The sequence below is a fragment of the Habropoda laboriosa genome, unplaced genomic scaffold, assembly GCF_001263275.1.
Source record: "Habropoda laboriosa isolate 0110345459 unplaced genomic scaffold, ASM126327v1 scaffold33, whole genome shotgun sequence".
In the NCBI taxonomy this organism is placed as follows: Eukaryota; Metazoa; Arthropoda; class Insecta; order Hymenoptera; family Apidae; genus Habropoda; species Habropoda laboriosa.
The window spans coordinates 771,794-784,211 of NW_017100187.1; the positions used below are offsets into that span (position 1 = coordinate 771,794).

Consider the following 12,418-nt stretch of genomic DNA (forward strand, 5'->3'; position numbering starts at 1 on the left):
TCGGGTCACCTACGGGCTATCGGTTCGCGACGCCTTTTTTTTTCTCGTCCATTTTTTGCTTCACTGACAGCGCAAAAGAAAACGAAGGCTCAGTGCTGATCGTAACGTTCGTCCGTGATCTTCGAAAGGTGGGGGAGAAGAGGTACAAAGATTGTCTAGAATTCGCGAGAAATTTCCTTTGTTCCGTAAAATTTCCCGAAGAAAATACGAACAGGTAGAATAACAACGATCGTCATTTTTCAGAAGAGAGCAGCAATAGGCAGGAACACACGGAGCCAACAGCCTGACCAAAAGATACCATAGACGAGTTCGAGAAACACAATACTCCGAGTGATCAGCGATTACAGTAATAGCAAGTGTTTCTAACGTTCTCCAACAGGACACGATGTCGAAAGTGTCAGGAATGCTAGAGACGGAAGATGTAGTTGGAAAATCAACCCTGAGTGGACGAGTATCCGACAAACTGAAAGGTGAGCTAGCCTGATTTCGTTCACTCTTCAAGATAACCCGATATAACTTTGTATACAAATGACGTAATAGGGTTGCTCTGTTGCAGCCTCCGATTATACAGTTAACGAGAACGATTAAAACAACGAATCCCACGTTTCTTTTTCCCGAACAGATGGAAGTTACAGCGGACCACCGATGTTATTTCGTCACGAGTCTATGCAGAAGATCCGCCACTGCTGCCAGAACCTCAATCTCTTACCCTATCTGCTTTATTCATTCGACAATTCCAAGTCACATCCGATCGTACGTAAAGTACATCTCTGTCTAGGCCAGTTTCTCGAAGGGCTCACGGTGAGGTTCTTCTTCCTCTACAGCAGTATCCGACAGTCTCTGCTCCGTGACATTCGTTCGGAGGAATCTCAAGAGGAAAAACCGGCGAAAACATCTACCCTGATGTTCCGAGAGTTCGGCAAACAGAAACCCAAGCAGAATCCTCTGCACCTGATCTTGGCTGTCTATTTCGTCCTGTTGCTGTTGACCATCCAAATGGTTGGGCTGTTCAGCTTGATGGTGTTTGGAAAATACACACCGGGTTTCATCTTTCTCGTCTCATCTCTGATGTTCCTCGCCTACATCTCGTTGAAGGTCCTCTTTCACGAGAGCGCGAACGCGAAATGCAGAAGTAAGAAGACGAAAGCGCAGTGATTCTTCGCTCAATGCTCTTCCAAATGTCTCAGTTTTACCGTCAGACTGTTCGTAGGATAGATAATAGATCTGAGTACAGGGAGAGCCTTCCCGGATGATTGAACCTTTGCACCCTTAATTACTTCCTTAGATTTGCTCTCGGCTAAATCGTCTTAGGTGTACGAAGAGAAGTAGCTCGTGGTTATTTAGACATGTAGTTTTTATTTCTTTGTTTTTATATGTAAGTATCTGGTGACGTGGTGCAAAGGGTTAAGAATGATAATATTCCCATACAGAGCTTTACAGCTTTGCGTTTCCTTTTGATCATCATTTTTACGATTGTCAATTCACCATCTCGAATGGCCTGTTTGTTAATCGCGTAGAATCTCGACGTATCGAGTCGCCTGGTTCGCAAATCCCACAATACATGTATATTGTTTTTATTATATTATTTCGTTGTATCTGACTGATAATAACGTGAGAGAATGCAAGCGTGATTGTCGTTATAGACTGTGACGACTTTTGTACGAATAGGTTTGTGAAAATCTGTGTATGATGTTATTGTAATTATTTCTTGTTATTTACTGTTTTCTTTTCCACACTTCTCTTCTATTACTGTCTTTTCTCTTTTTCTCTCCACAGAGTGTTTTCGAACCGATGGGGAATCTGCGTGAAAAGATAATTCGAAAATATAGTCGAACGTTATCTCGTAGGAAGCTTCGTCGATATTGAAGATCCATCGGGTTTTCCATTCCTGTTTTCCAACGTTCGAATGCAAAAATAATTCTCTCCTCCTTTTAAATTTTCTCGTACTCTCATTTCGTTGTTTATCCTTCGCTATCTAGTGCAGGCAGCTTGCAACGGTGTCTTTTAAGGCGCGTTTAGACCAAACGAGCATAAATGCTGTATATGCGAAGAATGTTTGAAAGTGGGGAGCGAACGAGTATTCGTTCGTTTGGTCTAAACGTACCTCGACGTTAGATTTGTTCAGAGACGAAGCTTCGCACGACAAAAAGTGTTACTCTACGTTTTTGAATTATTTCTCCATGCGGGTCCACCCCTTTTCGGATTGTACTGTATTTATGTAGGGACGTATAAGTGAAGGGGGGCCAAGCAAGGACACGAGAGAAATTTGGAGACCTCCTAAGAGGCAAGGAACGCCTAATGACAGTGAGACAAAGAGGCCTTAACAACATTGAGTGACGCAGGACACGAGCCCGCGGCGCTTCTTTCCTCCCTTAAGGGACGGGAAGCGGCGCACGGGACCACGCACGTCGTACGAGGAAGCTGCGGTTTTTTGCCACGACTGTAATTGAGCCTGTCTCGTCGAGCCACCGTCTCTAAATGAATTACGAGGCGCTTCTTTGTTTTTATATGTAAGTATCTGGTGACGTGGTGCAAAGGGTTAAGAATGATAATATTCCCATACAGAGCTTTACAGCTTTGCGTTTCCTTTCGATCATCATTTTTACGATTGTCAATTCACCATCTCGAATGGCCTGTTTGTTAATCGCGTAGAATCTCGACGTATCGAGTCGCCTGGTTCGCAAATCCCACAATACATGTATATTGTTTTTATTATATTATTTCGTTGTATCTGACTGATAATAACGTGAGAGAATGCAAGCGTGATTGTCGTTATAGACTGTGACGACTTTTGTACGAATAGGTTTGTGAAAATCTGTGTATGATGTTATTGTAATTATTTCTTGTTATTTACTGTTTTCTTTTCCACACTTCTCTTCTATTACTGTCTTTTTCTCTTTTTTTTTTTTTTAACAAACGCAACTCCCGACAATTACGCAGCAATCGAGAGCGCCTTAATAACGATAGTATGCCGGACACTTGTTGAGTGAAATTCACAAGTTACCTGGATAACGATCGCGAATCACCTTATCCTCTACAACAGAAGACTGAGAATCGTTTTAACTTGTTGTATATAAAAAGAACCAAAAAAGAAAGAAAAAAAAAAGTATATATACATATATATAATACGCGTAAGGAGATTGTATAATTATGAATATCGATCTTCAGGAAAGACTTGGTGTGTCCACTGAACGAGTTAGGCTCAAATCTGTGATGAAGGTGGATTCAAGTGTCTTTTTTATGGTCACTTACTGTCCCACTTACTTAAGTACTATAAGAAAGCATGTAACTTTGATATCTTTTTTTTTTGAATATATTTACGTTACTTACGCAACGTGTCGTTGTATTTTCTGTTTTTTCTTTTCTTTTTTTTTTTTAACACTGTACACCTTGCACTCCGTGTACGAATTACCATTGACGGAGTAAAACTAGAAGAAACACACAGCAATACATGAAAACAGTGACGAGAATGTTGTATTCTTGTTTTCCAGCTTGATTCCCATAGGCTTTCGGTTCCATTTTAGCAGCATAGGCAACCACACGAGCCACGTAACTCTGCTCGTGTACACTGTGAAACAGATGAGTAAACGGGCCTGGAAAAGAGCGATATTTATTTTATAAAGTCATAATTATCAGGTATAGGTCTCTGTCCTTTATGAATCATCTTTGTATACCTATTGCATAGACTGCTACGTCACCACCACCATGATAAGCCTCGTCAGATACGATGGTGGCCTGTTGACTGTACGTGAACGACGTTGTATTTTCTTTAGAAGGATCTATTCTCACAGTGGAATTATCTTTCATTGTGTACGCTTGATTGTTAGGACCACCAGTGCTGTAAGTTAGCGTGGTGTACGGGATCCCGTCCCATTTAGACTTCTGAGCTATGCCTGATCGAGTGAACGATTCGTTACTTCAAGTCTAATGGAAAATTTAATTAATTTATGTCAATAACCACAATTGTCTACTTTATCGTCCAATTTTAGTAGTTTTCTGATAAAATTCTAAACTTTAAGCAAACACAGATAGTGCCAAATAACAACGATTTGGCTAAATATTAAAATCTTCGATCAGGAAGATAAAGTATTTTAAGTGAGAAAATGTGCAGATTGACATTAGGGTCAATCAGATCTTAGTACCTAGAATGTTCGAGCCTCGATCACTGTACCCATTGAAGCTCATAGAATGAGTATGATCGCTGGTTACTATAACGAGTGTATCGTCAGTGTTGACCATCCTCAAAGTTGCATTAATAGCATCAGAGAATCTGACAGTTTCTAACAACGCTTGAGCTGCGTGGCCACGATGATGAGCAGCATCTATGAGTCCTCCTTCTACCTGAAAACTTTCATTCGATGCACTCGATCGAAGAAGAATTCCTTATCTTTCTATCAAAGTAACCATACCACTAAGAGATAACCGTGTTTCGACTTTTGAAGAATCTTCAAGGCTGTCACAGTCATCTCTTCAAGACTCGGTTGTCCCTTTGGACCTTTTTCTCTGTTCCAATCCATGTTAATATTGCCATTTGCAAAAATTCCTAACAGATAGTCTACTTTTTTAACGTTCACCCGCGACAATTCTTCGTTATTCTGGACAATATCGAAGGACAATTTTCTAGAGACTTTGTCGCGTTTCCATTCTTCAATTAAATCTCTACCGTCCTTCCTCTGACCAGCCCAAGCGTCCACAGGATCGAACTCTGTCCCGGTAGCGTTCGATTTCATCATTTGCCTACCTCCACCCATGATCACCTGCACGCGAAACTTTCTAATTAATACTTTTCATCGGATAATTGCCTATATGAATGGTGTTGTTGTTTCATGCAGTAGAATCCTGTGGTAAGAACGTTAAACGATAAGATACTTAACAATCTCTTAAGATGCGAATGATGTGAAAGATTCTACTGAACAATCGGCATATATATTATTGTTTGCCTTGATATTTCTCCCAGGGAGGTTTTCCACCAATTGTCTGGCGATATCTTTGCATCCTTTCGCTCCTATCGGCATCGTAGTCTCGCTTTCCCATCGTCTGTTCGCGCTGTGCGCGTACAAAGGTGCGGGAGTCGCGTGAGTCACCCTTGTGGTCGTCACGAATCCTGTAAATTACATTTTTAGTGTCGACCTCGTGATAATATTTTATTCTTCGTTATTAATAATTGCTGACCTGTGTCTTTATTGGCAGCCTGAGCCCACGTGAGCACCGAGTCCACGTGGTAGTCGATATTCAAGCTTGCGTTGCAATCGTTTAATGCTACGTTCTTGTTCACACCGACAACTTCGTAATTCGTCTTCACTCCACAGAACAAGGCTGTTGCCGTCGATGCTGAATCTGGTACTTGTTTGTTCGTATTGTAGGTCTAATTGAAGAGTGGAAATTGATAATTGACCCGGTGATTGCGAGATCATTGTGGCGCGGAAGATCGAAATAAGTTGGCAAAATATGAACGAAAATTTAGGAAATTTGTATATGAAAAATATCTTGAGAGATTATTGTTATTTAATTTTTTTTTTTGCTGGTAAATTCTGAAAGTATAATTTTTCTTATTTACTTCTTTTGGAAATTATATTTTTTTATATTTGAAACATTGTGATTAGTATTCAGGTTTTCGGGAGTAAGCCGTGTTTCTATGGAAAAGCAATTCTATAAGGAAATAGTATTCTATAAGGAATACTGTTTTCATAAAGAATACTATTTCCACAAGGGATACTGTTTTCATAAGAACACGTCTTACACCCGAAAGCCTCAATAATAATTACTCTTCAGACCGCGAAAGCCTCAAATTTCCGATTCGAAGCCACCTAGTTTTTTTTCTCCTATTATCAATCTCTCTCCCTTCTAATTAATTTAAAAGATGAAAAAAGAACCTTGAGTATGCCTATGTGAGGGAAATGCTCCCAAGCCAGACGACTGGTCTCTCCAGCTCGATAAATTCTGCTGGCTGTTATTGTATCAGGGCTCATCCCATCACCCACGAAGATGATCACATTTTTAGCTCTATTCGTGTTCCATTTGTAAGACAGCGCCTCTTGTAACTCTACCTCAGCCAGTTCACGCCAATGTTTACTGTCTACATAATGCAATAAAATTTTAAGCCACGACGAAATTTTTCCAGACCGTAAACCGAGGACACATGTGCGTTTCGGAGATAAGTACGATAATGACACGAGATAGAATATTTCACCGTAAACGTTAGTGGAAAGAGAGACCGGGATCTGAATTACAGAGCTCGTTAAATAGTCGTCGTTCTCGATCAATAGAAAAATTATTAAGTAAGCAATCGATGACAGCAACGAACGATAGATAGAACTCTACCCGGACAGCGTTATCTGCAGAGGAATCGAGTTCTGTTTTCTGTTCACTGTATCACGTGGCACGTACACCGATCGATAAAATTTGTATACCTTCGTCAAACTTGGCGTGTACGATCACAGAGAGAAAGATGACCACGTGCAACGTGACAAGCCTCATTTTCAACGCACTGTTAAGCTGCACACCAGGTTCGGTTTGCGTGTCACGTCGATAGCGGATGTTAACAACCGCTCGTGCTAAGCAAGACTGAAACGTAATCTATGCAAATACCTCGTGTAAACTTATAACGCTCCCTATTGTTGGCCAGACTGTATGAAACCGATAAAGAAGAGCTCTACCTTGGTTTTTTTTATGTATTAGCAATATCTAAAGTCTGTGGATCAACGTGATCGATGAAAGTGTAACGAAGAGGATTTCACGATATTTTCTAATGGATAAAAAGATTAGTCAGGATTAGCTAACATTCACTGTAACGTTTTATTTGATTTTTGTTCATACTCATCGTCTATTCGTACAAATCGTAACACATCGCGTAATACAATCTCTATAGAAGAATCTTCTCACCTTGCTCTAGCGTGTCTGACATCGTCGAACGAAACTGAGAAAAATAGTCTCGGTAAAATCAACCGTTTCCACACAATTTTTTCATCGTACCCTCACTTTTCTACCTTGAACATCTGTTTAAAAAGAAAAATCGACACGATAAAAAGTAATCAGGCAATAGTCTTGAAGTAACACTCGTCGAAGGATTCACGAAAGAAGATTAAGATCACTTTTCTAAGCTAACTTTTGTAAATTTTGATTCTTCATCGTGGAACTGGCTTCTCGACGCGATGAATCCTTTGACGCATAAATCAATCTGGTAACATTCAAATAAATCACATTTCTACTTAAATAAAACTAATGGTTGTCGCGTTATTTCGATCTCTGGCGAAGAGTAATCATCTTGAAACGAGGTAAAACGATCGTAGACTAGGTGAATACGATTCCTGAACCGGCACTCGAGGTATCCTCTGGTCAGAGTGACCGCGCGAACACGAATTCATTCGTCGAGGCAATTGTTACGCGAGTATTACGCTGGAACGCGAGACGATCTCTGTGTGGCCAACTTTTTCTTTTTGTTTCTTTGCTTCTGTCCACTTCGATTTACCGATTTGAAATTTACTCGATTCTAAGTCTGATCGATCGCGCAAGCTCGAGCTGGATAAAATTCACACGCAGGAGAACTGACGAGCTGATTAAAAATGACTGGGTGGATCGGCGTTTAGAAGCAAATAAAATTGACAATAGTTGGCCACGACTGTTCTTTTTAGGAGAAAAAAAAAAGAAGAAACATCGCTATCGTAGAACTCTCGCTGTGACAATTGGCCTAATATAAACTCTCTACAAATCTCTCTTATACGATTAAAGTACAATAAAGTTGTCCTCTGTACGCATTTAGTACGCTGATTTAGTACACTGTATCGATTCAACAGACGCCGTGCACCGTCGATCCTTTTTCTCTCTCTCTCTATCTCTCGTTCTCACACATTCGTCACCCGTATTTATTGCCAACGATTCTCTCCTCTTATATTTCTTATTTAACATCGATAATTCCCTATCACCGTTAAATACGTGATCGTAGAATCTCTGCTTCTTTTTTTTTTTCATCAACGCAAAAGCTCTTACTCTATTCGTTCCTCGTCTCTCTTCTATTTCGAGTTTCAGGCCACGTACACCGAAGAGAATTCCTTCACAGAACTTCCTCAGCAAAAATACCCAAGCTGCAGCGACGGCGTCCATTTCATTGGATGCACTCGAAACGATACATATATACATACGTACACGATAAAATTGACTTTACGATGGCAGAAAACTCTCGCTCTCTCTCTCTCTCCCTTCATTTTTCTCACTCACACACACACACCCTCTCATATTCTCTCTCTCTCTCTCTCTGCGATCTTTTCTCTCGTTTACTTTCTCCCTTATTTCCTTCTCCTTCCTTTTATCCCTCTATTCTCTCTCTCTCTCTCTCTCTTTCCATCTTTCGGATTCGAGAAAGTCTCGTGAATGCAACGAAACGATTCGGGGTCTGAACGCGCGAAGATTCTCTCGTCGACGTACCCTTCTCTCCTACTAGAGGAGACACGCGTGCCTCCTCTTTCCTTCGATGGAGTTCGAGTGGCTGCTACCTCGAGTGGGCGCACAAGCTTCTCGAGGAATTGTCGTCTCCGTTGTGGAAATGATCTCGACACGTTTTATACCGGATGAAACCGATGTAACAGGTAATAATTGACAGTCTACGTTACACGCTAATTGGCGGCGTCTTTGGGTCAACTTCGAGAACTCGGACGAAATATTCTGTCACCCCGCAAGCAATGGAGATATTCTATTCGATACATTTTTTTGGGAGGGAAAGAACGAAAGAAATCGAGAAATTGGTAGAACTCTTAGAGAATGAGGGAGAAAATATTAATTGTCGTATTTGAGCCGTTTCGAAAGGAAGAGTTTCGGGATGATTCGTATTCATCTGAGGATGAAGTTGAAGCAAAGACGCCAGGTAAAATGCATTAATCACTACTGATATGTGCGCGATGTTTTCCTCTGATACAACAAAGATCGACCACCCCTTAAATCGCGTTCCATCGAAATTCATACAGCCTTCGTGTCTTCGTTGTTCGCGTCTTCTCGAACAGAGGAAAACCTCGGGAGACTTTCTCGGATCGTTTCGCGAGAAACGCTTGGTGTGTTACAATGTAGTAAAACAATACGCAAGAAGAAACGAAATAAACGAATCAGAACGAGACAAGATTCTGTTCTCATGGAACGTGATCGTTTTCTTTCTTTGTACGAAAGGACACCGGTTCGACATCGAATTCCTCCTCATCCCACTTCCTGCTCGTCCCATTGGAACACGACGCGTCGTTCACGCGGTTTCGATCTCGTTAAGGAAATAAAAATATTGCCGGCAGTGCATAAAATTAGGTCAAGTTGGAGAAGGACGAGCCTAGTTCGTACGTACGCAACACGTGGAACAGAAGGACAGAAGGTGAACAGAGTGGGAGAAACTCCGTTCGAGAGGGATGGAATCGATAAAAAGAAGAAATACGACGAGAAAGAAAAAGGAAAGAAACATATACATTGCTCCTTCGCGAGATTGTCGTCTGCCAAATCTGTGTCTCTCTCTCTCTCTCTCTTGCTCTCCTTCGTTTTTTTCTTTCCTCTTTTTGTTCTCTGTGTTTTTTTTTTTTTTTGATATCACTTTTGTAAATCATTGTCGCGCGCTCTGTAAAAAATTGCTTTTGATTTTTGGCTGCTTGAGCTGGTTCCCCATCGACGACGCTGGCTTTAAATTGTAATCGAGAAAGCTACTAAGTTCGAAATGAATTCGTATCGAAGGAGGGATATACAGGGTTTCCTTTTCTCTAATAATAATTATAAAATATCGATCAAAACGTCGTGTTAATTCTACCCAGCATCGCTCGCGAGAACCGAGGGGTTGAGAATGTAGGGGGCCAGAGGCTTAAGAACAGTTTCAAAGAGTTTCTAATCGCGGATTAGTCTCGTTATACCGTATAATCGTATACTCGTTGATATTCAACCTATATTTTTCTCTTCTTTCTCCTCCGCGTGCATCGCGTGTTACATTAATATGTATGCAGTTCCTCTCTCTTTGTCACCGTTTGTCGTTTTTGCGCGGCAACCCTTTCACCGAGCCTCAGCCTCTTTGAAATTCAATTCGAAGCAATTGAAGATACTGCATCGAGTGTAATTTAGGGTAAATTCAGCAGAAATTCACAAACACACACGCAAACAGGGTGCTCGACGTGAGAACGATTAATTAATTGCCTGTGTTTAGAACTCGATAAAAGGGTTTCGGCAAAAAAAAAACAAAGGGGTCGGTTCTCTGAAATAGCGGTGATCTAGGGTAAAAGTGGCGAAAAAGGGCAACAGTTTCTGTCTGCAATGTTGTAGTCGATCGATTAATTAAGCTTCTCGAGCCGCACCTCGAGAGAGAGAAGAGGATTTTTTTTTTGGTTTTTTTTTGTAATCGAATCGGTAAAACGCTACGCATCTACGTGGTAAATCACGAAGTCGATAAACGAGGCACGCACTGCACTCGAAAACTCTGCTTTCGTCGTCTATCTATATCGGTATTGTACTATAATTCTGTTTTTTTTTTTTCTTTTGTGGTTTCCTCTAACTCTTTTTACGTTAAAACTATCCCCGTCGTAGAACGGACTCCCCATTTCACGCGTTCGTCGATTATTATTTAGTCGAACTTCCTTACATTGTTTAGGCTATCGTTTTTTTTTTTTGGTTTTTCTTTGGTTTTTTTGTGTTTTTTTTTTTGTTTTTTTTTCTGGTGTATGCGTGAAATAATCGAAGAAGAAAGAAACGTGTGTTTCAGCTTGCCGTTTTCGAAAAAACGCTCGTTTCTCCAGCTGTTATTTGATTTGTCCTCAAAAATTCAGCGCGCTTCTTTCTCTCTCTTATAATCATTCGAAGAGGGGGGGGGGATGAAGAGAATTAGAAATACAAGGGAGTTGTTCCTAGCTGAACGAACGACGGCTAGGTGTGAATAATCGACTGGAGGAACAGGATTTATCGCGAATGATCTGGGCACGCTAATGAGAAGAAGTCGCTTAAACCTCGCCAATCTCGAGTACTCGACGAGATTCGGTTTATGATCAGCTGCGAATCAAACTACGTCCTCAAAGTATTGTCCGTGAAGCAGAGTCTGAAAAATAGGTCTCGTTAACTGCTAAAACGACCGTCGCGACGTATCAATTAACGCGTTTAACCGATGGGCGAACGATGATGATACAACAGTTATGTGTGTGTGTCCCGATGATAACGACGGATGATCCTATAAAAAAGTAACGACAAAACGTCACGAGGTTTACTGTTCCTAGAAAAAGGAAACGTCCAAGATAAAGGGCGGGGTTTTTGTTAAGATTATTACGCGATTAATCAAATAATATAGCAACGTAGCGCTACGCTTTTTTTTTTTTGTTCTTTTATCTCGAGTCATCCTACCGATTAGTACTTATTAGTCCGCGTAAACTCGATATGACAGGTTACTAAGTTTGGCCGCTTCTAGGTTTTCTTAGGTAATACGTCTTCTACCGCCCGCTAATACGTTCGCATCATCCTCAGGATTGGAACCCCAGTTCGAGCTGTGTCGCGAAGAGAAGAACTACCTAAACACCACCGTCATCGTCTCGTTCATCTTTATAAAACGTTAAAATGCCTTATCCTAATTGTTCGTCAACTAAAGCGATATAATATAGTCGATAGATAGACCCTCTCTCTCTCCGGGAATGAAACGCTAACCATCGACGTATCACCGTGGATCAAACAGATCGTTAACGCACGTCTAGGGAAGAATACTAGCTAGATTCTAATAATTACAAAATGCTCGGTGAATCCTTTGATTTTCTTCTTCTTCTTCTCCTTCTTCTTTGAACGACGATCGCGAAACAGCTCGAACGGGTCCCGAAGCGCGATGAGATCAAAATCCCACGTTCAGGCTCTTGGAATACCTTATCGATCGCTCTGAACCACTACCAGTCGTCTCTATTCGACTCGAAGACTACTTTTCCTCCCTTATCAAGGCTTCTTCCGCCTCCTTCCGCCTTGCTTTCGCCTCCTTCTTCGCCCTCTTCTTCTCCTCCTTCGCGAGTTTCTTCGCCTCCTTCTGCCTAGTCTTCTCAGCCTTCTCCTCCTCCTTCTGACGCGCCTTCTCCGCTTTCTCCTTCTCCTTCTCTCGTTCCTTCTCCTTCTTCGACTTCTGGATCTCCTGGACCACCGACAATTTCGGCGCTGACTGAGGCCTCTTCGTCGACGACTTCGCCGTCGACGAAGAAGTCGAGCCGGTTACGTTGCTCGTGCCTCTGGGACTCGGTGACGTCTCCAGTTGTGTCACGATTTTCTGAGCACATCTGTGCAACACAAACACGAAGAATTGATAAAAAAAAATGAAGGAGAGGAAAGATAACGCTGTAGAAAGTCGGCTATCTACATTACCGTAACCTAGTGGACGCTTTTCCAGCACGGAAATCCCTCTGAAATTCCTTGATAGGCGGTAATCTGCGTTCCCGATTTTCCCTCATCACTT

The 12,418-nt window shown here is 41.4% G+C and overlaps 3 protein-coding genes across 3 annotated transcripts in view; 1 reads left to right on the forward strand and 2 right to left on the reverse strand.

The window, feature by feature from the left end:
- Positions 1-1,155, forward strand: part of LOC108579456 — a 2,277-nt gene extending 1,122 nt beyond the window's left edge. The window contains exons 2-3 of the mRNA XM_017943001.1: positions 244-470; positions 623-1,155. Coding sequence (XP_017798490.1) covers positions 386-470; positions 623-1,155 — 618 coding nt within the window. The 5' untranslated portion in view covers positions 244-385. The remainder of the gene's footprint in view (positions 1-243; positions 471-622) is intronic.
- A 2,188-nt stretch (positions 1,156-3,343) lies between these two features.
- LOC108579559 (alkaline phosphatase-like) lies at positions 3,344-6,546 on the reverse strand. The gene is made up of 8 exons (XM_017943122.1): positions 6,411-6,546; positions 5,874-6,076; positions 5,173-5,365; positions 4,941-5,104; positions 4,410-4,757; positions 4,143-4,341; positions 3,675-3,893; positions 3,344-3,593 (listed from the first exon to the last, which is right to left on the reverse strand). The coding sequence occupies exons 1-8, from the start codon at positions 6,475-6,477 to the stop codon at positions 3,409-3,411; spliced, it is 1,578 nt and encodes a 525-aa protein (XP_017798611.1). The 5' UTR covers positions 6,478-6,546; the 3' UTR covers positions 3,344-3,408.
- Positions 6,547-11,653: 5,107 nt separating this feature from the next.
- Positions 11,654-12,418, reverse strand: part of LOC108579534 (eukaryotic translation initiation factor 4 gamma) — a 27,502-nt gene continuing 26,737 nt past the window's right edge. Inside the window, exons 8-9 of the mRNA XM_017943093.1 lie at positions 12,328-12,418; positions 11,654-12,242 (exon numbers count right to left, since the gene is read on the reverse strand). The exon at positions 12,328-12,418 is cut by the window's right edge and continues 34 nt beyond it. Of these exons, the coding sequence (XP_017798582.1) occupies positions 11,894-12,242; positions 12,328-12,418 (440 nt within the window). The 3' untranslated portion in view covers positions 11,654-11,893. The remainder of the gene's footprint in view (positions 12,243-12,327) is intronic.

Excerpts from the sequence above, each read along its gene's own strand:
- LOC108579559 (XM_017943122.1), bottom strand. The coding sequence starts at position 6,477 with ATGAGGCTTGTCACGTTGCACGTGGTCATCTTTCTCTCTGTGATCGTA. Across the intron at positions 4,342-4,409 it reads AACACGGTTATCTCTTAGTG|GTAGAAGGAGGACTCATAGA; the intron begins GTATGGTTACTT and ends GAAAGTTTTCAG. Across the intron at positions 3,594-3,674 it reads CGTAGCAGTCTATGCAATAG|GCCCGTTTACTCATCTGTTT; the intron begins GTATACAAAGAT and ends GCTCTTTTCCAG.